This window comes from Oenanthe melanoleuca, chromosome 19 (assembly GCF_029582105.1).
Source record: "Oenanthe melanoleuca isolate GR-GAL-2019-014 chromosome 19, OMel1.0, whole genome shotgun sequence".
In the NCBI taxonomy this organism is placed as follows: domain Eukaryota; kingdom Metazoa; phylum Chordata; class Aves; order Passeriformes; family Muscicapidae; genus Oenanthe; species Oenanthe melanoleuca.
This window is the reverse complement of record NC_079352.1, coordinates 4,528,029-4,555,398: the sequence shown is the minus strand read 5'-3', so window position 1 is coordinate 4,555,398 and position 27,370 is coordinate 4,528,029. Positions and strand designations below refer to the sequence as shown.

The 27,370-nt window shown below is 61.7% G+C and overlaps 3 protein-coding genes across 3 annotated transcripts in view; 2 read left to right on the top strand and 1 right to left on the bottom strand.

Moving 5' to 3' along the window:
- Positions 1 to 6,237, bottom strand: part of RTN4RL1 (reticulon 4 receptor like 1) — a 28,761-nt gene extending 22,524 nt beyond the window's left edge. Inside the window, exon 1 of the mRNA XM_056506471.1 lies at positions 5,864 to 6,237. Within this exon, the coding sequence (XP_056362446.1) occupies positions 5,864 to 5,876 (13 nt within the window). The 5' untranslated portion in view covers positions 5,877 to 6,237. The remainder of the gene's footprint in view (positions 1 to 5,863) is intronic.
- A 1,435-nt stretch (positions 6,238 to 7,672) lies between these two features.
- DPH1 (diphthamide biosynthesis 1) lies at positions 7,673 to 26,157 on the top strand. Its single transcript, XM_056506472.1, has 12 exons — positions 7,673 to 7,737; positions 8,446 to 8,592; positions 10,801 to 10,864; positions 18,187 to 18,308; positions 19,959 to 20,113; positions 20,718 to 20,839; positions 22,008 to 22,076; positions 22,772 to 22,928; positions 23,775 to 23,875; positions 24,096 to 24,174; positions 24,464 to 24,595; positions 24,918 to 26,157. Exons 1-12 carry the CDS (start codon positions 7,689 to 7,691, stop codon positions 24,990 to 24,992), a joined length of 1,272 nt encoding a protein of 423 aa, XP_056362447.1. The 5' UTR covers positions 7,673 to 7,688; the 3' UTR covers positions 24,993 to 26,157.
- OVCA2 (OVCA2 serine hydrolase domain containing) lies at positions 25,001 to 26,157 on the top strand. The gene has a single exon (XM_056506480.1). The coding sequence runs from the start codon at positions 25,414 to 25,416 to the stop codon at positions 26,098 to 26,100; it is 687 nt and encodes a 228-aa protein (XP_056362455.1). The 5' UTR covers positions 25,001 to 25,413; the 3' UTR covers positions 26,101 to 26,157.
- Positions 26,158 to 27,370: the final 1,213 nt, after the last annotated feature.

The window sequence follows — 27,370 nt, the reverse complement described above, 5'->3', positions numbered from 1 at the left end:
CCGGGCCGGGAGGTGCCCCCCGCATCCAGGCTGGGCCCCGGGAGCGGCCGCGCAGTCGGCACTGTTTCTATTTCGAGAGGAGCTCTACTGGAAAAGGAACAAAAGCCGAGGGAAGCTATAAATAGCCGCCTCCTTCACACCAGCGCCTCCTCCGCCCCAGCATCCCGAGGCCGGGGGGGTCCCGCAGCCCGGCCCGGGCTCAGCCCCACCGCCAAACCCCCCTCCACATCGCCGAGCCAACATCTCCATCCGAAAACCAGAGGGAATAATAAGCCGGGGAATATCTGCCGCCGAAGCAGAACTGGCTCTGAGCGGCGGTTTGCCAAGTTACCCGGCGGCTCTGCCCAGCCACAGCCCCGCTCCCCGCGGGATTTGCCGCTGCCCAGCCGGGCTCTGCACCCAAAAACACCCCGCGGGGACGGACTCCACCACCTGGGGATGCTCCTCCTGTCCCTGTCCCTCTCTGCGGCACGCAGGGAGCAGCAAGAGCCGAGTGGCTCGGGAAGACCTACTTTCAAGGCTTTAATCCTTTTTGCTTAAAGAATCTTTTTTTTTTCTCTCTCTCTCCCCTCTCTTTTTTTCCCTTTCTTTTCCTTTCCACGCGGCAAAGATGGGGTCTGATCAGAGGAGAGACGCAGGGAGCTGACAAGCTGCGGCGTACGGAGAGAAAGGAGAAAGAAATACATATTTATTACCCTCAATTATTAAAAAATAGATAGCAGCAGATCTTAGGCCCTGGCAGAGGCACTGCAGAGTCGTTTGTCTGAGGACTATTTTGTTTTTTAAATTCCATTGAAATTATAATACGCTGGGCTTGTTAGCACAAACACCCCGGCACATCCCTGCCGAGGGGGGATCATCCCGACCCCTCTGCTGCCTCTGGTGTGCTTCCCGCAGGGTGGCTGTATCCAGCACCCGATGGGATGCCGAATTTGCAGGCAGCGGGGAGGGAAGGAGGGAGGCTCAGGGAGGCAGGAGCTGGATGCAGCCGGCAGCCTTTGTCCCACTCTGCCTTCCCCCCGCGGCGATCAGCAGGGCTCTGCCCGGTGCGAGCACACACCAAACGCACACGGATACCCAGCTGGGTGAAGGTCTCAGGGACAAGATCTCACCCAGGTCACCTCGGGCCAAAAAAAAAAAACTCCCCGTGACATTCTCGGCGCCCAAGGACGCGCTTTGCACCCCTCGGGTGGCACCGTGGGGGTCCCGTGGTCACGGGGATGGGGTTTCCCCAAGCAAGCCAATGCAAACGCTGGTGCAAATGCAGCTGGAAAAAAATAGAAAGCGGTTCCCAAGTGCGGCACACGGGGCTGGCGGAGCCGCTGGCACCTCCCCTCCGCTTGCAGGGCTGCTCCGAAAGGAGCCCTGCCACAGCAGCAGCAGCCAAATTCCCTCCCCAGTAAACAGCGGCTGCATCGCTGTGTGATGGTGATGCCGGGACTTGGGGAGCACGTGGAGCACCTCTGACACCCTCTGGCTCCAGCACCGCGCTCTCCCCACACACGGGATCTGCTCGGATGTGCTGGACCACCACGGACCTGCTGTGCCATCGCCTCTCCAGGGCCAAATCCCGCTGCCACCCCAGCCGAGACACACAGCCGTGAGAGCAACCAGCTTTTGGCACCGTGAGCCGCCAGAGCGGTCACGGCTCTCCCAGCCCAGGCAGGAGCATCTCTAAAAGCTGCTCACCAAAGCTGGGCCGGCTCCAAGCTGCCGTGCCGGCCCCGAGCCGCTGTGCCAACACCACCGGGAAGCAAGCAGACAGCGGGCACATATGCTGTTAAATAGGAAAAGGAGCTTTCTACACCAAATGGAGCATTTTCCGCTTAATAACCCCCAATCCTAATCTGCGCAAAGAAGATTGCCCCCCGCATCTCCCCGTCCTGCATCTGCCGCTCGCCCTGCCCGCACTTAACACCCGGGCAGAGCCGCGGCTGCCCCACCAGCACGTGCCCTCGGCAGGAAAAGCAGGAAAAACACCGGCCACTGGGAGAACAGGCGATGCCCAGCACTGGGCTCATCTCCTTTGTCAGCACCGAGCTTCCACCATTTGTCATCAGTAAAAATAATATTCCTAAAAGTGTCCCCCCTCTGATTGCCGGGCGGCAGGCGCAGGGCTGTGGGTTTCCATGGTGATGCTGTTCCGCAGGGATGGTACGGGGGGATCGGTGGGATTGGTGCTTCCTCGATTTGGGAGATGGGACGTGGTGTTGACATCCGGAGTGAGGACAGCACCAGCCCTGCTGCTGGCAGAGGATCCTGAGGCTGAGCCAGCTCCTTCCACCTTGGGCTTGAGCAGCATCACCCAAAATAGCAGGGGAAAAGCAGCCCTGCTGGAGAGGACATGGATGCTCCTGTATCCCAGTGGTGCTCCTGAGGCTGTGCCCTGCACCCCTGCCCGTGCCAGCACATCCTCCTCACTGACTCCCACCTGCCCTCATGGCTCTCCCTGCAGCCTCCCACTTGTTGCCTCTGCTCTTAAAACAGACTCCAGCATCTTTCAGTGGGTTCTGAACAAGGGCAACACCTCACCCATCCAAACCTGCTGGGAATCCAAACAACAGCCACCACTGCTGGGGTGTGGGTGCCTGTGCCGCTGCTGCTCCAGCAAAGTGCTCTGCAAACATAATCTGCTCTTAATAACCCAAGTCCCTACTGATCGTGGCTGAACCCTGGAATTGCACTTTGCAAACAAAGCCCAAGTGTTTGGCTGTTTGGGGGAGACTGGAGCAGCTCCCTGGGGTGAGGATGAGCAGCAGTGTCACCCAGGGGTGCCCAGTGATGTGGGACTGAAGCGGCTGTGTCCTGGGTCACTCCTTTGCAAGAGGGGCTTTGCCTCTACAGTCCCACAGGGGCACTGCCAGGAGCAGGAGGCACCCAATGGATACAGCCCTGGTCACACCTGGCCACCACCACATCCCTCCAGGCTCCCAAATTTCCCTGCCCGGTTTTTGCCTTCAAGTAAGATTTTGAAGAGTGATTCTGCCCGCTCTTGCTGTCAAAACCCATCAATGCTCCAGCAGTTTCCAGCATCCCAAGTTCCTGCTTGGCCCCAAGGCAATGACATCCCACTTGTAGCCTCATCCTCAAGCCATGGAGCCCCACTGCCCCTGCTGCTGGGCTGTGCCACTGGCTCCAGCACTGTCAGGTGCTTCAGGGAAAGAGGGGTGTGAAATCACGCTGGAAAACATATATTTTTGTGTCTCTCCAGCAGATTCACTGATGTTTTTAGGGCAGTGCTTCGAGGCCACCTGGAGTATCATCCACAGCCTCTGGCACCCAGATGGGACTGCAAGGCAGCAGGTGTGGCATTTTAGGCAAAAGGTGGGAATAACATCCAGCCAAGCATGGTCATGGCTCTGACCTGCTGGACTCCATCAGTGCAGGTCACTGAGCAGCGACGGCTTCTTCACATCCCGGCTCCAACTCCAGGTCTCATCTGCTGAGCCCTCCCTGCTCCCCCCAGCACCACCACAGGGACAGCCTGGGCTGCATCCTGACCCCCTCCCTTGCTTCACCAGGCACAGAGAGCTTGTGGCTTCCTACCAGCTCTTTAGGAAATTAAACTTTTATAAGCAGAAAGGTTTCTGGGCTCTTGGCTCCCCGGCGCAAGAACCGCAGTCCAGCCTGTGCCTGTACCCTGCCCACTGACTGCTGGCCTGGCAGGGAGGGATGGAGGCTGGACACCCCGTCGATGGGATGAGCGATGGAAGGGACAGGGATGTGGCTGCCCATGACCTTGGTGTCATCCTTGACCTGGAAATCTCCTTCTCCTGCATCGCCAGTATCGCACTCCCGCCTGCGGCTGCCTGCAGCCACCTCTGATTAGGCTGTGACACCCTCACCTGGGATGGAGCTGCACCCCACACTGTCACCCACTGCCACACCATTAATGACATCCCACTGCACAGAATCCACCCTGAATCCCACCAGTGACTCCACAGATGAAGACCACAGAGCACAAGAGGCCCAAAATGCCCCCAGGAATCGCAGCACTCCCCGGCCACGCTGCCACCATCCTGCTGCAAACGACTTTGCCCGTGTGGCACCGCATGTGAAGCCGTCCCCTCAGAGCTGAAGGTGTCAACTACAGCACAGCTCCTGCTGCCTCAAGCCCTGCCATGGCCCCAGCCTCAAGCCTGGTCCCAGCAGTGGGATGTGGAAGGTGGTGGCAGTGCCACCATCAGCCTGCGCTGCCACCCACCAGCACAGCCTTGTGTTGCCACCATCCTTGACAAAACCAGCAGGCTCAGAGCCCCGCAGACGGGTTTGGCCCCAGCCCAGCCAAACACTGCAGCTGTGCCCTTGTTTCCTTGCCTCACATGTGGAATGTCCCCTCTGCACCCCACTCGGGGCAAATGCTGGGGATGGGGACCCCCTGCCCAGGGACACCTGGCCACGGTGAGGCAGGGAGGGGAGAACCTGTCGGCAGGATGGAGGCCTCCTCTAACTGCCTGTTGAATTATTCAGGAATGGTATTAACTTATAAATGAGTGTGTTTGACTGATTTTGTGGTTGATGTACAGATAAATTCTAATGAAAGACAGCTACAAGATTTTAAATTATTAATTAGACTGCCACTTAACAAAGCCTATTTGGCACTCTATTTCCTTGCTTAACAAGACAAAAACTTTAAGAATAGGTTTTGCTTTAGCCCACAGGCTCTTCAATTTGCATTTTGTTTTTCTAGCTCCGCAAATGAAAGCTGTAGATCTTGACCTTAACAGGCTACCCCTGGTGGGATCCAGCCCTGTCGGCAGCCTCGCTGCCTGCCTCCACCTCAGGCTCCCTGTTTCCCAGCCTGGATGATGCTTTTCCTCCAGCTGGCAGCGCCAGGGACGAGAATCGAGGCTGGAAACCGGGACTGCTCCGAAGGCTTGGGGTTTATTCTCAAGTCATCCAGCCGGGTTGGGTTAATACACCAAACAAAGCTGAGGCGCGAGCCAGAGAAAGGAGCATCCGAGTGCGAGGCCCCACAGCCGCAAGGTGACATTTCCCCCAGTGGGAAAAAGCATCTCTGGGGTGGCAGCAGGGGCTCTGCCCTGCCTGGGGGTCCACACCCCAATGCCAGGGGCTGCACTCACAGCCTTGGCACCTTCTCCGCTGCCCGAGCCTCGTCGGAGAGGGGCATGCAGTGCTGGTGGCAAGGGCTGGGCCTGGGGATGTGTGGCCGCCCCCTCCCCGGGGCATGGGACAGCAGTGGGGGGTCCAGCCGGGGTCCCCCCGCACGGCACCGCTGTCACCAGCATCTCCCCGGGACTGGCCCCGGTGCTGCGGGGCCGGGGGTCCTGCCCCCCCACCACTGTCCCGGACCCCCGGGAGGGCCGGCTGCTCTCCTCGCTGTGATGTCACAAAGCTCCTCGATGATGTCCCAGGCGGTTACCATGGAAATCGCGTGATGTCACAGCGGAGCGATTCTCCTCGGGGGGGGGGCCGAACGGGACGGCTCGCCCCAACTTCCCCGGCGAGCCCCCCGCGCTCCCCGGTGAGCCGTTTCCCGTTCCTTCGCCGTGACGGACGAGCACTGACCGCCCCCCCCGCGCCCGCCGCAGCCCCGCTGCCTCCGGGACCCACCGTACCCCGGTGGCCGCGGGACCCGCCGCGTCCCCGGTCCTGCGGGACCCGGCGCCTGCCCTGCCTCCCTTCGCTCCTCCCGGTCTCCCGCTCCTCCCCGCCGCGCTGCGCTCCCGCCGGTGCCGCTCCCCGGGGGGTGCCCGAGCCTCGGTGGCGGCGCCGGTAACGCGGTGGCGGCGGGGGGCGCCCGGCGGCGCGGCCCCAACTTCGGCGGGGAGACAAACTTCGGGGCCGGCCCCGCTGCCCCCGCTGCCCGCGGCACCCGGTGCCCTCCCGGTGCGGTGCTCACCTTGGCGGAGCATCTTGGAGCCGGGGCGGGCGCGGTCTCCCGGCGGCGGCGGCGGCGCTCAGAGCCTCGGGCGCGGCGGCGGCGAGCGGTAGCGGCGGCGGCGGCTGCTGCTGTACCGGGAACGAGGAGCCGGAGCCCGGGCGAGCGGCCCCCGCGGGGGCATGGCGGGCCGAGCCGCAGCGGCACCGGGGAGCGCCGGCCCCGGAGCACCGGGGAGCGCCGGCCGCGCCTCTGCCCGCCGCGCGTCCCGCCGCCGGCTTTTAGGGGGGAGCCGCCCCCTCGGGGCTGGGGCCGCCGCCGCCCCCCACCCCCTCGGGCAGAGCCTATAAAGGGGTGCCCGGTGCCGGTGCCGCGCTGCCTGCAGCGGCGGGCAGGGCTGGGCAGGGCGGGGCGGGGCAGCGACGGGGCGGGCAGGGCTGGGCCGGGCTGGGCTGGGCTGGGCGAGCCCCCCCCGGGCCCCCCCTTCCACCGCCGCCGCCGCCTCTCCCGCCTCCCGTGGACAGTTCGTGAAAGTGCCGCTGCTCCCGTTCCCCGCGCCGCCGCCCTCCCTCCGCCCCACCGCGGGGTACGGCCCAGCGCCGCCCCCCCGGGGCTCTGCGGTCCCCCCGGGACCGACTGTCACCCCCGGCACATCGTTGTCGCCTCTGCCGTCGCCGTCCACACGGTGCCCCTCTATCGCACCGAGGCTCCGCCGCGCCGCCCCGCGCCTGCCGTGCTCACGGCTGTGCCCGCTGTCCCACCTGCCCAGCACCGTCCCTGCCGCTCCCCGGGGACCCGCGGTCCCCTCGGCTCCTTATCGACCCCTCTGCCCGCCGTGTCCTGCCGAGATGCCGCCGTCCGATCCGGGTCTCTGCTGACCGCGCTGTCCCCTCCGTCCCGGCGCGGTTCCAGTCGCTCCCTACGGTGCTCTCCGCCTTTTCTCGTCCCCTCCGCCCCACCGGGTCCCTCCTGTCCCACCGGGGGCTCTGCTGTCCCCTCTGCCTCCTGGTCGCTGCTGTTCCCTTTGTCTCCCGATTCCTGCTGTCCCCGCACTCTCCGCCGTCATCCCGACCCCCCACTGCCCCCGGGCTGTCCCCACTGTCCCCAGACAGTCCCTGCAGCCTCCAGAGGGTCCCTCGCGCCTCCTCCCCTGTGCACCACGGGGGGTCCCGTTATCCCACCGGGAATGCAGCTGTCCCCACCGCCCCGCCGGGATCGCTGCTTTCCTCGGGAGATCCTCGCTGCCTCCTCGGTCTTCTATCGTCCCCTGGAGGTCCCCGCTGACCCCGGATTGTTCGTTCTGCCTCTCGAGTGTCCCTCTGTCCCACCGCGGGTCCCGTTATCCAGACGGGAACGCTGCTGTCCCCACTGCCCCGAAAGAGTCCCGTTATTCCACCGGGAGCACTGCTCTCCTTATTGCACAGTCGGGATCCCCGCTGTCTCAAGGGGGTCCCCATTACCCTCGGGTCCTTCTCGCCCCACGGCACGGGCGTGGTGGGGGGGGACACACACGGACCCCTCACCGTGACAACGACCCCGGTTGCCCCCTGTGTTAACATTAGGACCATTAACCCTGGAGCACCGCGAGGGATGCGGCGGCACCACACCCCCGACGTGAAGGGCGGACAGCCCCACTATCCCAGCGTTTGTCACACCGCACTGCACTCCCGGTGCCCCGCCGGGACCGCGGCGAGCGCCCTCGGCCCCCGCCGCGCCGCCCGTCCCGTCGGGGCCCGCCGGTGCGCTCCCGCGCTCGATCTCTCGGCCGGCGGCTGCTCCGGCCTGGCTCGGGGACCGCTCGGGGATCGCTCGGCGCTGCCTTCCCGCCCCTACGTGCGCCACAGCCATGGCGGCCCCCGTGCGGGCCGGGAGCGCGGCCCCGGTGCCCGCCAAAGGTGCGCTGCGACCGGCTCGGCGCGGGGCTCCCGGTGCCGCTACCGGCCGCTCTCTGGGTCGCCCCGGCGGCGGAGGCCGGGCCGCTGGCGGGAGGCGGCTCCGCCACCATCGCGGCCGCCCCCGCCGCCGTCCCGGCCCAGCTGGCCCTTTCTCGGTTGTGCCGTGGGCCGTGCGGGGAGGGTTTGGTGGCTCGTGAGTGCCGGTGTTGGGCTGGAAATAGTGAATAATCCCCTTGCTGTCACTCCCCCGCTGCACTCTGGCATCGCCGAGATGTAGGGGGGCGGCTGCTGTCGGGGGGCGGCTTCAGGATGAGGCTCCCGGGGATGGATCACCCGGCGCTGGGTGGCTTTTTCCCGCTGGGATAACGGGATCCCCTTCTTGGGGAACAGGGATGCAGTAGGTGTGCTGGCCGGCGAGCCCTGAGGGGCTGTGCGTGCTGTCCCCCAGCTGCACTCACAGGGTTTCACAGAGTTACTGCGCTGCTTTCTGGGCTAAAAAAAGCTTTCTTGTTCCCCTAAAAAGCGCTAGCAATCTGTCCCCAGCGTTAAGGGCAGGACCCCACCCTTTTTTCCCCGCTTGTCCCAAGGGGTTTGAGCACAGCGACCCTTCTCCCGCTGGCATGGGGACAGCGAGGCTGCTGCTGGCCGGTGGCGAGCGGGTGCGCAGCGCTCCGACGGCTCCTTCAGGTGCCGCCGTTTGTCCCGCAGCCCGAGCACGGCATGTGGCCCAGCAGATCCCCCAGGAGATCCTCGGGAACGCGGAGCTGCGGGAGGCGGCTGAGGCGCTGCCCCCCAACTACAACTTCGAGATCCCCAAAACCATCTGGCGCATCCGGCAGGCTCAGGCCAGGAAGGGTGAGCGCTGCCCCGGGGGATGAGCGGTTTTGGGGCTGGTTTGTGCTGCCGAGCCCCTCGGTGGGAGGCAGGTGAGGTGTGGGGTGAGGTGCTGCTGTGCCCCCGGTGTGTTTAGGCTCTGTCTTGGTAAGCTCTCCTCCTCTCGAGGGGGGTTAATAGATCTGTATCTCTGGATTATAATCACATTGGACAGCACAGGTTGAGCTGCGCGGACCTGTCAGCCTGGAGATGTGTCTGGGATGCTGGCCAGGTCCCTGCTGTGCTGCTCTTGCCTCTCTCCTCTCTCCCTGCACTTTCCTGACACACTGCTGGGGCCGGGAAGGGGGAGCCCCACAGCACCGGGCACCGGGAGGGGCTGGCAGGGAGCTGGGCTGTGCTGCTCTCTGGCCTGAACCTTCCTCAGAGAGTTGTGCAGCCCCAGAGGAGCTGGGAATGATTGTGGAGGCTTCAGGAGTGGTGCCAGGGCTTTCCCTGCACAGCCTGTGCATCCCACTGAGCAATACGTGATCAACTGTTGGGGCGCAGGGCACGGAGCCTCCCCCTCCATCCCCGGGTGTCACCAGCGTCCCCACCCCGACTTCACGTGCAGACGAGGGCTGTGTGGCAGAGGCAGATTTGAAATGCTTTGTATCCACCTGGGAATGTCTCTGCCTGCTGCCACCGAGCTGGCAGGGCTGGCAGGCGTCACAGGGGATGTTCTGGAAGCTGAGCTGCTCCCGGCTGTGATGCCCAAGGGCTGGAGGGTGTGGGGCTGTCCATTCTGGCTGTGGTGTGGCAGTCAGGGCTGGACGTGTCCCATCAGGACACAGCCATGCTGCTCTGGCTTTCCTTGCTGTGTTTTGCTGCTTGGCACCTCCTAATTAAATGTAAATATGCGGCTGGGATTTAGGCTTCCGAGCTGGGAGCGGAGCCCATCAGCCAGCCAGCCGTGCTGGGATTTGAAAATCCGCGTGTGCAGAGACCAGCCAGGGGCTCGTTGCTGGGGGAACGCAGCCTCCCACAGGGCTGCAGCCAGCCCTGCCTGTGCCCTTCCTGCTGTGGGGTTTGGGGAGGGGGTGGGGAGCACCTCCTTTCCCCATCGTGCTGTGATGGTGGAGAGCGACCCAGCTGCCTCCTGCCAACCCCCTGTTGGCAGATCTGGGGTGGAGGGCAGCCCCAAATGGGCCAGAATGGTCTCAGATGGGCTGAGGGATGCTGGGACATGGAGCCTCGTCCCTGTCAGGTCAGGCAGGGGCTGGCAGAGCACGTGCAGCTTTCTTTGGGCCCTGTGGGTTGGAACAGGGTGGGATCAGCCTAATTTGAGCCAGGCCTTTACACAGCTCCACACTGGCCAGCAGGCTGGGCCTGGCAGCACGGGGATTTTGTTGGAGGGGAATCTGGAGAGTGTTTGGGTAGATAGCATGGAAGCTGGGATATCTTAGTGGGATTGGGAGGTGAAACAACAACAGGATTAATGGGGCCTCCTCCATTCACCTCCTCCATCATGGTCCCTGCTCTTCCCCACCACCCTGTGGGGAGCTCCTGGCTGGACCCCGAGCACTGGGCAGTCTGCTGGCCTTTTAGAGGAAGAGGGATTGTTGTGAGCTGTGAGGAGGGAGCAAATGAGGAAACATAATTTGTTGTTGAATAAATTCCTGCAAGGCACAATGCTGCGGCGGTTGCTGGCCACCCTCCTGAAATGGAGAGAGAAGCTGGGATGGGGGGTGTGGAGAAGGGCAGTGAGAATGATCAAAGGTTTGGAGCAGCTTCTGTATAAGGAGAGATTAAATAGATTTAGGTCCTTTAGCTGGAAAAGAGGTGAATGAAGGGGGATATGATAAGGATGTGGAATTGTGAATGATGTGGAGAGGCTGAACAGGGGATGATTATTCACTCTTTCTTGTACCAGTAGAACCAGGGGCACGCGTTTACATTATAAGGAGCAGGTTTAAAATAAACAGAAGAAAGTACCTTTTGCTGTGCAGCACATAATTAAAATCTGGAAGTCATTACTGCGGGAAGTGGGAGAGACCAGCAGTGTCAGCGGGTTCAGAGAGGGATGAGGTGTAGAACAGGGAGAATGGATACGGCCCAAGCAGGACAGTCTGCAGCCGGGGCCAACACCTGGCTGGTTTGGGGAGGGGGGTTTGTGGCTACACCTTGAGGTGATCCCCACTTCAGGATGTCCCTTCAAGCCTCTCCTAACCCCGTGGCTGTTTCTCTTCCCAGTGGCCCTGCAGATGCCAGAAGGGCTCCTCATGTTTGCCTGCACCATCGCTGACATCATTGAGCGGTAAGTCCACGGCTTTTCCCTGCTTTCCTGCAGGGCTCCTGGGCTGGAGAGGGTGTGGGGGCTATTACTGGGAATGGTTGGCCACTGGGCAGGGTGAGGCCCAGGGCTGTGGATGCCTTCGTGGGGCCGCAGCCTGGCTGGGCACAGCTGGGCAGCCCTGCGGCAAGTCACGGGCACCTGAGGACAGGGACCAGCACGGTGCCAGCCCAGCCCTCGCTGCTTGGCTTCTCCTCCCCTCTCTGCTGAGCTGGGAGCTGCTGACAGGCTCAGCATTCCAGGGCCCCCGTGGGGGTGCTGGAACCGGGGAGCAGCCGTGTTAACAGCCGGCTGCCGCCAGCCCGGTGCCCGCGCTCGCCACGGCAGCGCAGCCAGGGCAGGGCCAAGCGGGGCCACCTCTGCGGCACAGAGCCATCCTCCTCCCCCACGGCCTCGTCCTGCCTCTGCAGCCACGCTGCCCAGCACGGAGACGCGCAGGGGCAGCCCTGCTGCGGCTGGGGAGGCTCGAGGCCACGGGAAGGGTCACTCCTGCTGGGTGACCCCTTCGCCGTGGCTCCTCTCTTGATTTTTCTGTGCCGCCTGAGAGGCGAGGCTGAGGCACTGGAGAGGAGCTGGGCTGTGCAGTGGCAGTGGATGCAGGCACCTTGCAGAAATTGGCTGTGATCTCTTTCCTGCCGAGCGCGTCTGCCTCCCTCCCCACCCACCACAGCCCCCTCCGCAGCCCCTCTCTGTTTTAGCACAATGAATTAGTGCTAATAGCACTTGGTGCCTCGTCTGCCATCGGGGTCGTGGCACTCATTAGCAGCTGCCTCGCCGAGGCTGCTGGCCTCGCCTCCCGCTGCTACCGTGCTGGGTGGGAAGGCAGCCGTGCCCGCGGGCTTTGGGCTTTGTCCCCGCTCTGCCATCATCTCCCCCGGGGGATCTCGGCAGCCCCACACTCGGTGGGAAGGTGGGCGTGGGCAGGGGACGGGCACGGGGGGCAGGGGGTGGGTGCGAGTGTGGGCAGCACCGCGTGGGTTTGTCCCTTTAAGTGGAGCTGCCTCCTCTCCGGCTTGGCACCCAGCCGCTTTCATGTCTCCGACTTCAAAGGCAGCGGATTAAGGGGCTCTTTTATCTGAATGAAACCTTAAGCCCCGCTTCCCGGTGGATGGTGGATTCCAGGGTGCTGAATGCCAGGGTGCCGGTGGATTCTGGGGTGCTGGCATCCTTGCTGGACTCACCCCTCTTTGCTGGGGGTGCTCCACAGGGCTGGTGAGGGGTGCTAGTGGGAGATGGGTGCTGCATGGGTGGGGGTGCCCCGCCAAGAGAGGGGATATGGGGGCACTGATGGCATGGTGTTTGGATGTGGGATGGCTTCAAGGCTGAACAGGAGAGCTGTATCTTTCCCTCACTGTCACCATGCAGCACCTAGAGACGCCCCACTGCCACCCCCTTACTGGGAGCACTGGGTGCCCTCTGTGACCGTGGCTGGGGATGTGGCAGTGCTGCTGCCAGCCAGAGGATTGTGGCTGCGGGCAGGAGTGAGCCCAGCCCTGTGTCTGCTCTCTGGGGGACGCACTGGGGACCCAGTTACACTGCTGGAGGTGAGGTGTGAATCTGCAGGTGGCCTCGTTAGTTCCTGCCTCTTCCTGCTATTAATATTCATCGCCAGCATTAATGTGGAATCGCAGCTCGGCCGCCCGCTCCTGCTGGCCCTCCTCACCCAGTGCTGGGGCCGGATGAGCCTCCGACGTGACAGGAATCGCTGCAGCTGTGTGCTCTGCCTGCCGTGGCCAGCCTGGGGACAGGGGCTTGGGCTAGCATCAGCCCTGGGCTGGTGTCCCTTCCTCCTGGTGACAGAGAGGATGTGAGGGCTGAGCGTGACAGGAATACCTGTGTGCCCAGGAGGGGCATTGCTCATGAGCAGCCCCTTTCCCCAGCCCATCCCCACAGCCTCCTGCCCTGTCCTTGCTGGGGAGTTTGGGGAGTGAGTTCCCCCTCCCCTGCATTCTCTGCTGCTGGCTGCAGAGCCATGCCCGGGGCTGGTGCCCCTGGGGTGACAGTGCCCGCCCCTGTGAACCAGAGCCGTGTCAGCTGCCACTCAGACAGAATATTTATCCCTACTGCTGGAGCTGCCTTTTAATAGAATATTTGTGCCATGGCCTGGTGGTGCTGGGGAGAGCCGAGAGCAGGGATGTGGCTCACTCCCCCGCATCACAGGCAGCTTGCTGGCTGTGCGTCTGTCTGTCCCCGTGCGGTGGGATGGCAGTGTCACCACGTCCCTCGCTGCCATGTGGGACTGAGCAGGCCCCCGGGGAGCTCCGTGGAGTGAGGAGGGGAGGGGGCGGCCAGGTGGGGCGGGTCTGAGCTTCCCAGCCCCGCACTGGCGCTTGCCGAGCCCCGAGGGGATGCAGGGATGAAGATGTAGCCGAAGCATCACAGCAGCCGCCGCCGGAAAGGCCGGTGGGGTTCTTAGCCCTGTGCCTTTGAAATGGAGAGCACACTCGGAGCATTGACCGGTGTGAGGCCAGTTAATTACCGTTAATAGGTTTGTCATTGTCAAAGCTGTGCCGGGGCAGCGGGGAGGGGGGCGGCGGGCCGGGGTCTGCGCGCTGCCGGCGCCGCATCACGACGCTCCCGCGGCACCTTCCAAATTGGCTCCATTTGTCACGGCTGATGTAATTCGGCAGAGGGGAGCTCGTGCTGGGGGGCGGCAGCGTGGGGGGAGCTCGGACCACAGCTCGGGGAGGGGCAGCCCCCCCCAGCCCACCCACTGGCGTGCCGGGGAGGTGGCAGTCGTGTCCCCCCTGTGCCAGCAGCTTGCAGCTGGGGGCTGTGCAGCCAGCAGCGGACCCCCTGCTCCCCTCCCTGCCGGGGCTGGAGCAGACGGATCAGCTGGGCTCTCAGCTGGGCTTTTGATTCCGTGTTAATAAAGTCGGCTGTCAGGCTTCGCAGCTGCTAATCCCTCTGTCTTCTGTGCCACGCCGGGGTGAGAGGCTCTTGCTAATCAGCCGAGGCTCGGTGGCGAAGATGGGCGATGGTGGGGGAGCCCAGGGGTGTCCTGATGCCCACACAGACTGCCCTGGCACAACTTTCAACACCTCCCAACTCCCAATGGCTTTTGAAGATCCATGCGAGGCAGTGCTGGAGGTGCATAGACCATCCAGGTCTCATCCTGGTGACTCAGGAGCATATGTGGACTTTTTAGAGCAATGGCTGGGTCCTGCTTGAGCAATAAAGAGTTAAACATCTGTGTGCACAGCCCAACAGCTGTGGCAGAGTTTGAAATGCCCCACTATGGCCAGAACAAAACAGGCCCTGATGGCCAGTGTGCCCTGCAGTCCCCAGTGCCATGGCTGGTGTGCCCAGCAGGTTCCCAGTGCCAGCAGGCACCAGGTCCCTTGGCCAGGCAGGTTTGCCACGTGGCACTGAGCAGTGTGGCACTGGATGCTGTGATGGAGCTGGCAGCATCACCAGGAGGTCCCAAAAGGCCACCCTGGGACAGACACAGATCAGGATCTGGCCTCAGCTGCACAGTGCCGTGGCTCTGCCGGCCAGTGCTGCCTTCCCTTCTCCCCTCGTCCTTTCAGGCACAACCTGGAGGCTCTGGCATCAGTGCACGCTGTGCAGGGGAATTTAATCACTGTCATTAACCACACAACAGCATCATTAGGAGGAATGAAGTTCTCACTTCATTGGAGATGTTCAAAACCTTCTACCCAGGTGGTGGCTGCGCCGGGGGATTGGGCCAGGGGGAATGTGTGGGGTCTGTAGGGCTGTCACCTCCCGGCCCCCATCAGGTGCCACCTCCTTGTATCCCACAGAGCTTTGTGACCTGGCCATTGTGAAGAGGGGACAGCACCATCCAGATATAGGATGGTCATGGTGACTTTACAACCAACGTGCACTTGGTTTGCCTTATTTTGGGTTTTATTTGTTGCTACGGGACCAGCAAAGCTGGGGTGCCCTGGGACATGCCCCTTGAGAGGTGGTGTTTGCCCTGCCACTTATAGTGAGGACAGAGTGGGAAATCCCCTCAGGAGAGGGGATCCAGCTGGAGTTCCTCTTGGGGGGCTGTGGGGACACCCACCTCTCCCCATCGTGCCCCACTTGCAGAAGCTCTGTGGGGCCCCATCATTGCCCAGCTGCAGCCGGGCTCTTCCAGCACCAATTGCAATAAAATTGCAAACTCATTATTTTAATTATGTGCAGCCTTCCTGTGCTAATGAAGTTGGGAGTCTGGTAATGGGGCTTGGTGATGGGCTTCTCAGCTAATTAAGTGCAGTGTTCTTGGCCATGGCTGGGCTCAGGCCCCACAGCCCAGGACATCAGCACCCCGGGGTGTCCTGGAACACACTGGGCTTGGGTGCAGGGCAGGCAGTGGGAGTGGAGTTTGTGGGGTGATTGTGGTCGTGAAGTATTTGAAGGGTTACATGCAGGTGAGGCAGGTGGCTGTGAGGTAAGGGGCAGTCTGCACCGTGTCCCTGTTCCCAGCACAACATGCAGGCACCCTGGCATCTCAGTGCTGGCTCCATCCTCCCATAGCACAGGGGTGCTATGCTGGCCATTCTCAGCCCAGTCCCCTCAGTCCCCTTTCCACCAAGGGCTGGTGGACACGCAGGGGCTGAGGACTCGTCCCTGCCAGGCAGAGCAGCTCTGCCTCATGGCTTGAGGACCAGCACTGTATCATTCACACACTGCCAAGGGACCTTGTGCTCCTGCCAGCAGCAAATGCTCTCATTCATTTTTCGAGGGGTTGGGATAAATCAGGGCTGTTCCAGCCAAGTGCCTGTGCTTCGGTGACGGGGACTGGCTACCCCACACTTGGAGAAATGCAGGCCCCATGTGTGCATGTCTCTGAGCCAGCGTTTTCAGCCCCAAAACTTTCCCTGGATTGCTGCTGTCTCCATCCTTCACTGGGGAGCAGGGCTGGGAGGGTCTGGGGGTCCCAGCTGGGATCAGGGCTGGGACCTGGCCCACCCTGGAGCACATCCTGCCAGTGCTGAGCATGGCGTTTATAAATGGGATTTTGGGAGCCATCTGTTTAAAGGAGCAGATAATGAATTAGGGGGAGATGAGAAAAATGCTAAGGCCAGGCGGTTTTTCAGAATGAGCCGGGGTTTGCGGGACGTAAAAGATGAATAACCTCCCCACGTGTTCAATATTCATGAGCTCCCAGCTGTAATGAGCGTCTCAGCGCTGGGTGGGGACATCCCTGTCACCACTGCCAGCACGCTGCTGGGACCCATGCGTGGCTGTGACAACTTCCAGGGACACAAAACACTGACAAGGACGCTGCCGTGGCTGCTCCTTGCCCACGTCCTGGTCTGGGCTGGTTGGTGAGCAGCTCCCCAGCCTGCACTGGAGGCAGGTGGCTGCTAATTGACATTTCCTTCCTCTGTAGTTTGATGAAAGACTCTGGCGACACCGAAGTGATTAAAACATCAAGGGGAGGCTCTGGTGCTTGCCTTTGATTTGTCTCAGGAGATGATTACGGCTCCGCTCGATTGTCCAGCCCAGCCGGAGCGGCTGATCCCGGTGTGTGCCATCCTGGAGCCCCTCCGGCAGCACCACCAGCCTCCTGGCCTTGCCAGCACCATTGGGCTCCCTCCTCTCCAGGCACCATCCCGTGGCCTCTTTGCTCACCTGTGACTCCACACCCTGCAGCCAGAGGAGGAATATTGCCCATGGCCAGCACAGGGCTCAGCCTCTTCTCTCCATGCCCAGCTGCAACCCCACACACCAGGCAGGGCCACGGGCACCTCTGCCCTCCTCCTTCCACCGTTGCTATTTCACTTTCTTGCTCTTCACCCCCAGGGACTTTCTCTGGGGTTTGGGCCAATTTGCATACATTTTAATCTATAAAAAATTAAGCGGCGCTGGCTGCCGCTCTGAGTCAGACCTCCCCATCCTGAATCTTAAGGAGCTGAATAATTTTCCACTTTTGCTGAGATGTGTGGAGTCTGATTCATGTTCATCTCATCACCTCTCATTAGAGGAGGGGGCTGGGGGCTCGGAAGGGTGGGAAGAGCCTTCTCGAACCTTCACTGGTATCCCCCATCCCCATGGTGTGGCCATGTGGGCAGTAGAGGAGCCATCCTCCCATCCAGGCCACTCTGGCTGCGAGGAATCGCGGGATTTGGGTGCTGGCAAGATCCAGCCCATCCTCTGATGCTCCCCAGCTGCATCCCCAACCCTTGTGGAGTGGGAGCTGCCCAGGCTGGACTGGGGAGGTGAGGATGGCTGTGCCCCCTCCTCGGGGATGCTCCAGCATTACTGCTCCCCTGTCCCCCTCCCCGGGCGCTGATGGAAGGGCCGGGCTGTTAATATTCAGCACGCTCCACCATTCCTCCACCTTCTGCCATCTGCCCAGCTCTGCCCACCATTTCTATTCTTGCCACCGACGTAATGCTGCCTGCCTGGCGCTTGGGGGGACCCTGGCCCCCAGCCAGCCATGGGTGCTGCAGGGGGTGACGCTGTGCCAGGGCCCCCTCCCTCCCTGGGGACCCTGCTGGCACCGAGCTACAGCAGGCCTCGAGTAAATAAGGAATTAGCATCTGGTTTAAGCAGCCCCTCCAGGCACGGGGCTTTGTCATGGCGATACCTGCTCTCATCCTGCTGTGGCGGCTCCCTGGGAAGGCAGCCAAGCTAATAATCCCCCAAAATGGTGCAATAAATACCCACAAAGATGGTGCCTCTGAATCATGCCAGAGCCCTGGCTGTGCTGCTCGGTGTTGGTGTGTGCCTCTTCACCCACAGACTGGCAGGTGGGTTTGGACTGGAGCAGTGGGGTAGGGGACAGCACCGGTGGTGGTTTGGTGCTTTACCTCCCATTTAAGCACCAGCTCTTCTGGAGGTCACCCAGCTTGGCCAAACTGGCATCCAGGGTGACACAGCCAGGTGCAGATTGGATTCAGCAGCTCACACAGTGCCCAGGCACGGGGTGATGGTGGCTTGGCTGGCACCACAAGGGATGCCAGGACAGCTGTTCTGCCCATCCTGGTGTCTCCAGTCCCCAGGGCTGGCTGGTGGAAGCGGTGGCACCACGCTGTGCCGGGTCTCCCTCTGCTGCTCTCCCTGCTGGAGCATTAGGAATCTGGCAGCGTATTGTTTGATGAGTGGATAATCCGCTGAATTGCAAACAGCTTTACCCAATTGAAGAGGCGGATTACCACTCTCCAGCTTAATCATGTTGACATCTCGGAGAGTAGCCAGTGCTCGTCCTCTTTGGCGCGTGGCTCGGTGGCAGCGTGGGGTCCCCCCCGTAGTGACATGCCACGGGGCTGGGGGGCAGAACCTGGGCTGTGGTGACACAGCTGTGACCCTCAGTGCTGTGCCTTCCACAGATTCACGGATGCAGAGGCGGTGGTGATGGGGGACGTGACCTACGGCGCCTGCTGCGTGGACGACTACACGGCCCGGGCCCTGGGCGCTGACTTCCTGGTGCACTATGGACACAGCTGCCTGAGTAGGTGACACTGAGTCCCGGGGTGCTGCTGGGGTGTGGCACTGTGGAGGCTGTGGCACATCGAGCAACTCCACACCCCTCTCGATGCCGGCTCAGAGACTTAGTGCCGAAGGCTAATCCCTTCCCAAAGGGCTTTCTGTTCTCCAGCTTCAGCTGCTGGCTTTGGCTGGGGCCAGGCTGGCTGGGTGGCTGCTCACAGGCAGGATTTTGGGTGCAGCAGGGCATGATCATCCTGCTGCAGCAGCACACGGATCCAGCCTTGTCCCCAAGAGCAGAGCAGCAAGGCCACAGCTTGGCAGGACCCTGCTGGCCCAGGAGCTGCCAGCGGGGATGAGGCTGCTCTTGCCCCCACCTGGCCTCTGTGGAGTGATGAGGAAGGGAATGGTGGCAGAGGAGAGCGAGGGCCTGGGGGTCCCGCTGGCCCCGGGGCCGGGGAAGGCGGCTTTGTGGGTACAGTGCAGGCTGGGCGGGGAAGGGAGGAGGAGGCTGTGTGCTCCCCAGGCGGACAGTACTCTGGATCCAGTTGCCATGGAAACTGCGCTGCTGTCCCAGATGCTGCTAACTTTGAAGTCCACCCAGGATGGAATCAGCCCAAAAATAACAATAAGACGCTCTGGGTTTTAAGGTGGATCTGCAGAATTGCTATAGTGAGCAAGAGGTGTGTGCATCCCTGCTGCCACCTCGCTCCCAGCACCTGGCAGCCCTCCTGGACGTTTATGGGGCCCTATAAATGGGTTTGAAGAATTGCATCAGGCTCTGTATGAAATACTGACTCCCCAGTTGAGAACTCTGTCCTGAAAGCCACGTCGGTGTGAGCATTCGTGGTGATAAATATGTGTGCTAGGTGCTTTGTTATGGAAGGAGCGTTATGGGCACCCCTGGAACAGGGAGTATAAAACTCCTGGTTTGTAGCCTGCTGCTCATGAATGAACAGCAGGAAGGGGAGGAAGGGGCTGGATCCATCAGGCTGCTCCAGGGAATGGTACTCACATCAGCTGGAGCTGCTCCCTGCAGGGACAGGCAGGAACTGCCAGGCTGAGTGTCACCAGCCCAGCTGCCATCTGCTGCCTGTGGCCTTGTCACTCTTGCCTGCTCTGGGTGAGTCACAGGGCACCCTGGGTTGCCCATGGGCTGCTGTGAGAATGCTGGGCTCCTTTTGAGCTGCCCACAGTGGTCCTGTCACCAGGGTGGCCGATGGTGAGGGACATGGATGCTTCCTGTTCCCTCCCAGCCCCACGTGCCCCGCAGGAGGGAGTAATTTGCACTTAATTGTGATCAGGCGAAGAGCACCAAAATGGGAAGTGAACGCGGAGCTGCGGATCGATGTGGACTCTGTGTACTTTAATTATTCACTTAATCGTGGTGACAAAGGCTTCTTAGCACCAGGGGTAATTAGATTTGTGTTCATTGATTCCCCAGGCTGCCATTATCTGAGAGAAACGAGCGGGTGCTCTCTGTGGCTCCCATCTGCACCCCCTGCCCTGGGTGCCAGCACAGGCAGAGGGGTGGCACAGCCCACCAAACAGCAGTTTGGGGTACAGGGAGCCCCACCAACATGCTTTATCCCCCAGCTGCAGGCAGCAACAATGTGGGGCTCGCTGGAGCCCTGGGTGTACCCCACACTCAGACCCTGTCTCTTCCCATCACCAGTTCCCATCGACTCCACACAGGGGCTGAAGATGCTCTATGTGTTCGTGGACATTAAGATCGATGCATCCCATTTTCTCGAGACCATTCGCTTCAACTTTGCAGCGGGAACCTCCCTGGCCCTGGTCAGCACCATCCAGTTCGTCTCCACGGTGCAGGTGAGGTGGGAATCCCTGGCTTTTGTCTCCCTCTGAGTTTTCCTCTGGCTCAACCCTTCCCCTGTCCCAGCCCCGCAGCAGGAGCTGCCCCGGGCTGCTGGTGGAGCTGGTTCCCCTCTGACGAGTCGCTGCAATAACGTGCTGCTGCCATAATGTTGATCAAGTACTTTATAATAACTCTGATCAATGTTTCATGGCGGCACCCCTCCCCAGCTCCCCCGGGAGCTGCTCTGGAAATGTCAGGGCAGGCGGTGGAGCACTTGGCATTTTGATGCAGTGCCGGCAGCGGCCGGGGAAGCTCCGGCGGGTCTGTCTGCCTGCCCCTCAACGGCCGGCTGGGCAGGACGGGAGGAGATGAATGAGCCTCTTGAGCCGTGTCTATCAAAACACGGGGCTATCCAAGCGTTAAGCCTTTTCCCTTGTCTTTTAATTGATACTGTGGTTGAGCCTCGCTGAGCATCCTGACTGAGCGGGGGCTTTTCCTGGTGCCACCCCGAGCGGGCTGGGTGACAACAGCTGGGGCTGCCAGGGCTGGGGTGTCCCCAGAGGTGCTCAGCCACCCTTTGTGCCATGGCCTGTCCCGCTGACCCCACGTCTCCCACAGGCAGTGTCACAGGAGCTGCGCTCCCAGTACAAGGTGTGTGTGCCCCAGTGTAAGCCGCTGTCCCCAGGAGAGATCCTGGGCTGCACGTCACCCCGGCTTGCTCAGGACACTGATGCCATTGTGTAAGTACCCAGCTCCTTCAGCACCCTCCTGCCTGGCTCAGGCTTGCCATCCTTCCTGCACCCCCTGCCTGGTTCTGTGCAGTTTTGGGGGGTGGTGAGGAACATCCACAGGCTGGGATGGGCCCCCTTCAGCTCCTCACACTGCTTTAAGTGGCGTGTGCTTGTAGCACAGAGGAAATAATTGAGTCGTATATCAGAATAGATAATAGATGGAAGGGCGGGTGGATAATTGGAAAAGACAAATGGCCGGGGCCCAACATCACAGCAACATTAATTTTATTTAAGGACAGCAAATTAGAGGGAGCACTTCGCTTCCTATCACCTAATTATTTTAGGTAATGGAAATGCTTAATGTACTGTGAATACAGTGTGCTGCAGAATAAATAAATACAAGGACCCCACCCTTGGGGGGAGCTGGGGAGCCCAGGTGTGGGTTTGGGCCCTGCTGAGCTCCTTCTTTTGAGCCAACAGCACTGGTGCCTTTCCAAGCATGGCCATGCAGGGAGCTGGGCATGGGGTAACTGGGAGCTCTGGATTCATCCTGAGGCACTTTCCATCTCTCCCAAGGACATCAGGAGCAGGCAGGGGCAGCCAGGCTGGCCCTGCATTGGTGAGAGTGGGTCCTCTCAGCTGGCAGAGGAGCAGCAGTGCGGTACCAACCCGCGCAGGTGCACTCGGCCTTACCTGTGTCCTCCCTGCGTTATTATTTTCTTCTTTGCACCGTCTCTGGGGCTAACTTCTGCAGACAAATTAGCTTTGATCTCCCAAAATGTCATTCTCCAATTAAGGGCAAAATCTAGTCAAGTTTTACGTCTGAATTCATTTTCCAAGCCCTCACTCCATTAGGGCAGCTGAATGAAAGGCTTTGAAATGTAATTGCTGACTGGAAATCCGATTAGAAATGGAAGCAGCAACGTCTAGAACCAGCCATTGAGATGGAGCAGCTCCCAGCCACCCTGTGCTGGTGTGAGCACCCCTCCTTGCTCTGAGCATGGCTGCCTCTCCAACCCTGCCATGCCAGGGAGCCCTGGCTGTGCCTGCTGTGGGTCCCAGCACAGGAGCCTGGATTGCTGGAATCTCCACTGTGCTGCAGCTTGGGAAAACAGTTGACACGTGGATGGGGTGCTGCTGTTTCCCAGTGCCATAGCTCTCCCTCCTCTCTTGGCAGGTATTTGGGTGACGGGCGCTTCCACCTGGAGTCCATCATGATTGCCAACCCAGGGATACCTGCATACAGGTACAGGCACCCACTCCAATCCCATCTGTCCCCTTGTGCACCCCAGGAACACCCCTGGGCTGGGCAAGTAGCTGCCTGCAGCAGGCACGGGCAGGTGAGAGGCCACGGGGTGGGTGAGGAGGTGCTTTGGAGGAGATGAACACCAGCCATTTACTCTGGCTGAATATAAACATTTTGACAAGTACCTGTGGAAGCTTGTGGAGGTGCAGCCATTAAAGCCCGGCTGCTGCAGGCAGAGGCCATAAAGCGCGATGATGAGGCCGCTGAAAGCAGATGAAATATCAGGAGTGAAAGGCTGGGCCCATTTGGCGGAATCTGAATTTCCTAGTAGGTCGTTTGTTACAAACGGGAGGCGCACGTCAGGTTTATGGCGCTGGTGAAGCTGCCGAAACCCGAGTGGGATTTGATTAAAATTCTCCTCGTCAAACAAAGCAACAAATCAAAGAATTCTTCATAATTGATGAGCCAGGATGGGGGGGAGCTGAGTGTGAAGCCGAGCACAGAGCCGAGGCTGTGCTGGGTGTTGGGGTGCTGTGGTGGGACACTTGTGCCTACCCCTGTCCTTGTCCCCTAACGGGTCGGCTGGGTCCTACATCAGCCAGGAGGACAGATGCTGTGGGAGGCAATTAGTGCTAATGAGGGACGGGCATCACCGGGAGGAGGGCAGGTGATGGAGCACTGGCTGTGCTTTGCAGGTACGATCCCTACAGCAAAGTGTTCTCACAGGAGCACTACAGCCACGAGCGCATGCACCGCGCCCGGCAGGACGCCATCCGCACTGCCACCAGTGCCCGCTGCTGGGGGCTCATCCTGGGCACCCTGGGACGTCAGGGCTCCCCCAGCATCCTACAGGTACAGCCCCCTCCCCAGTGTCCCACCAGTTGAGTGGGGGGAAGGATTGGGAAGGATGGCACCATCACTGTCCTCACTGCCAGGGCACCACTGGCAACCCATCAGTGGCCACTGGTCCTGGTCTGCATGCAATTAGCAGCAGATGAGGGAGGCTGGTCAAGGGCTCATTAAACTCGTTCCTAGGGAGAGCTGGCCAGTCTTGGAGAACCCCCCCTGCCCAGACAGCTCGGCAATTAATTGGCTGGGTTTGTCTTAATTGGATGAACTTCCGATCAGGTTCAGCATCCCTGCTCAGCTGCCATTCTGGCGCTTTCTGCACCCCGACTGTGTGAGGGGAGCAGGACAGCAGAGTTCTGCCCTCTGAGCATGGTGGCCCTGCCCACACACAGAAATTCTGGGGTAGCCACCGGTGAGATTTGAGGCAGTGCAGGGACCAATGGGCAGAGCAGGGCAGCAAGGTCCCAGTAGCTGCTCTTCCACAGCGGGCAGGACACGGGCAGGGGGGTGATTAGTGCTGGCTCTGGAGGACAAGGACATCTCTGGCCCTTCTCCTCCTCCTGAAAGCTCTGGCTGCAGCCAGCCCATGACAGGCGGGTGTCCCAGGGCAGGCAGCCGCTAACGAGAACAGATTGTTGTCATTGAGCAGTAATTACTTCATTAGGCTGAGGCACGTGCTGGGGAGAGCTGGGCGCAAGCCGGAGCCATGGCCGCAGTCTGGCCAATGACTGCCAAGGGGGGGCAGAGCTGGGACCCACAGAGAGTCTGATGGCCAGGAAGGGGCTGTGGGCAGGCTTGGGGGGCTTGCTGGGGGACCCTAACCCTGCCAGCTGCCTTTTTTCCCCGCAGCACCTGGAGCTGCGTCTCCGCGCCCTGGGCCGGCCCTATGTGCGGGTGCTGCTGTCTGAGATCTTCCCCAGCAAGTTAAAGCTCTTCCCAGGGGTGGATGTGTGAGTGCTGCTGACCCCCCTCCAGCCCCAGGGTGCCCCATCCCTGTGCAGTTCTTGCTTGAAGCTGTCCCTGACATATCTGTCCTGATGTCACTGCACAGGGAAGGGGCATGGCTGTCCTTACCAGGCACAGGAAGGACCTTCTGGGGTTCTTCTGAGGAGTGTCACTGTGGCTTGTTCTTCCCAAAATGCTCATCCCACTGTGACATTTCCCTTCCAGGTGGGTGCAGGTAGCCTGTCCCCGGCTCTCCATCGACTGGGGAGAAGCCTTCAGCAAGCCACTGCTGACACCCTATGAGGTGAGCACTCCTCTCCATTTTGGGGGGACAGTCCTGGCTTGGGGTGATGCTCCAGAGCAGGCTTGGGGATGTCCCTGCACTCAGTGCCCGCTCCTCTCTCCGTCTGTGCTCTGTGCACAGTCCAGGCATGCTGCTGGGATATCCAATCTTTTATGAAACCAGTGGGATTCCCAGTGCCTCAAGCAGCGCCCTCCCCAGCACACCAAGCTGGATGCCGGGACCTCTCCCAGCACCACCAGCTCCCCTCTGCGGGCACGGCTCGGGGACTCATCCCCGGTCCTCTCTGCAGGCTGCAGTGGCTCTCCAGGACATCGAGTGGCAGCAGCCTTATCCGATGGATTTCTACGCCAGCCAGTCCCTGGGGCCGTGGACGGTGAACCACGGCGGCACACAGCCCCCGCGCCGCGGGCGGCCGGCACAGGTGGGCGGCGAGGGGTCACCGGGTCCCCGCTGAGAGCACCGGCACGGGCTGAGCCGCCGGTGCCGCTCGGTGCCCGGTGCCGCGTACCCAAAGCGCCACCCCGTGGTGTCGCTGCCACCGACCAGCAACGGGGACAGTGCCAGCCCGGCCCGGGGAGGGACACGCGGCTCCCCCAGCTCTGCTCGGGGTGAGCGCCTGCCGAGCGCCGCGGCTCCCGGGGAAAGCGGGGTGCCCCGCAGTGCCCATGGAGTGCTGTGGGCTGGGCACGGACTGGCTTATCCATCTGGGGCTGGGGCATCCCTGACCCTCCCTGTCCCTGCAGGAGAAGCCACCCGCGCCCCCCGCCCCGCCCGATGGGGAGGAGCAGCCAAGCACCGGGGACCCCGCAGCCTCCTGAGTGCCGCCCGCAGCGACCTGGCACGGGCAGCGGCGGGGGCACCGCTGATCCCTCCCAGCGGGGTAAGCACCACCGGGACCCCCTCTACCGACACTGGAATGGATGGGGTCTCACTCACTAACTCGGCGACATCACCGCCCGCAAGGACCGACTCCGGCTGTGCGCGGGGCGTTGCCCCTCACCAGGCCAGGCCGTGCTGAGCCCTGCCCGCGGCCGCGCCGCTATCGCACCGGGGCTCCCGTCCCGTCCCGTCCCGTCCCGTCCGTCGGGGCTGCCCCGTCCTCAGCCCCCCACCGTGACCTCCCGCCGCCAGGGGGCGCGCGTCCCCCCCGCGGAGGCGCGCCGCTCGCTCTCTCCTCTCCGGCCAATCAGCGCGCGGCGTTCCGGCGGGAAGGCGGAAGTGGCGCTGCCGGGGGCGGCCATGGCGGAGGCGCGGCCGCTGCGGCTGCTGGCGCTGCACGGCTACCGGCAGAGCGCCCGCCGCCTCCGCCAGCGCACCGGCGCGCTCCGCAAGGCCCTGCGCGGCCGCGCCGAGCTCGTGGCCATCGACGCGCCGCACCGCTTGCCCGCCGGCGCTGAGGACGACCCCGACGGGGACGACCCCCCCCGCGGCTGGTGGTTCTCCGGGCCCGGCACGTTCGAGGCGGGCGAAGCGGCTGCGGCTCCGGCGGGGCTGGAGGAGTCTTTATCCGCCGTGGCGGCGGCGCTGGCGGAGCACGGGCCCTTCGACGGGCTGCTGGGCTTCAGCCAGGGCGCGGCGCTGGCCGCCATGGTGTGCGCGCTGCGGGCCCGCGGCGACCCGCGCTTCCCGGTGGCTTTCGCCGTGCTGGTGGCCGCGTTCGCCAGCCGCGCCCCGGCACACGGACACTTCTACCGGGAGCCCATCGCCCTGCCCACGCTGCACGTCGTGGGCGACACGGACGCCGTCATCGCAGCGCCTCTCAGCTGGGAGCTGGCCCGGTGCTTCGTGGAGCCCGTTGTCCTCTCGCACCCCGGCGGGCACTTCATCCCCGCGGCCGCGCCGCAGAAGAAAGCTTACCTGGAATTCTTGGAACGCTTCTGCCCCCGGCAGGGCCAGGCCGAGCGCCCAGGGGCTGGGGAGGTTTGAGAATAAATAAAAAAGGGCTCCGGTGAGCCACGTGCAGCCAGCCATCCTGTGAAACATTACTGTTTCCATGCCTCCAGAGGGACCAGAGAACTGCTCACTGCACATTCTGCTCTTCAGTTCGCCCAGGCCAGGCTAAACGGTTCTTTATCTCCCTATTTTACAGCTTTGTTTTACACATCTGGATAAAATATATACATACATATGTATATACAGTTATGTATATAACACGTATGACAGGTAACACGTGAGTGTGGGGTTGTGACAGTGAAGGGGTTGAGGGCAGGAGGGTGACACTGCTCTGTGTGCAGGATGCTTTCAGAGGCTCAAACACCTGCTCAGAATGAGAGTCCCTCAGCTCAGCCACAGGAAGTGTGCAGAGCACAGAGCTGCAGTTTTACACCCCAAAGACTCGTGGTTTTTAATATCTCTTAAGCCAAGCTTCCAGCTGCTCTGGGCCTGGAAAACCCTCTCATCCTTGGCAGTGCCAGGGCTGGTGTTTGCTTCAGGAATAAAATTCCTGCTGGCTTGGTGTGCATGTGTTGAATCTTCCCAGCACAAAGTGCCTCCATGAACAAGAAAAACTTGTCATTGTTCGTGGCTCTGCATTATCCAGAAGCACACGAAAATCTTTAATGCTGTAACAGTTGCAGGTGTTCTGCCCAGCTCAGCACTGGGCACCAGTCCCAGGAGAGGAGTCCTCTTCCTTGGGGGTGTAGAGTTGGTAAAAGAGGGAAATTGGGTAAAAAATGTGAATTTTCCCCCTGCTTGAGCAGCGGGGCAGCGCAGTGTCAGCTCTGTGAGGGCTGGAGGACGCTGTGCTGCTGGGAACAGGCTGGGAGCTGCCGTGGGTTAAACCAGCGCAGCAGGAGTGAGCAGATCTCAGCCCCATCAGTTTTTCCCCCCGGTTTGCAGCTGGTGATGGTGGCAGGAGGATGTGGCTGTTCCCCTGCAGCCCAGCCCTGCTCTGCTGTTGCCCCGCGGGGCTGGGAGGGCTCGGGCAGTGCTGGCCGCCTGTGCCACTCCACGTTGGATGTCACATCTGCGAAGGCGCGGGGTGTCTGCACCCCTTGGTGACCACACGGGCCGGGGTTTTTTGGGGGCTGCACGCGCGGCTGCAGCTGCGGCTGAGCACGGCGAGCAGCTGTGACAACGCGGCGGAGCTTCTGTCCCCGCGGCGCCGGGCAGGGGCGGCAGCGGCCGCGCTCGCCAGCCCCCGGTAGCCGCTCGCCCGGCGCGGGGAGGCACCGCAGCCATGGCCGCCCGCCCGCCC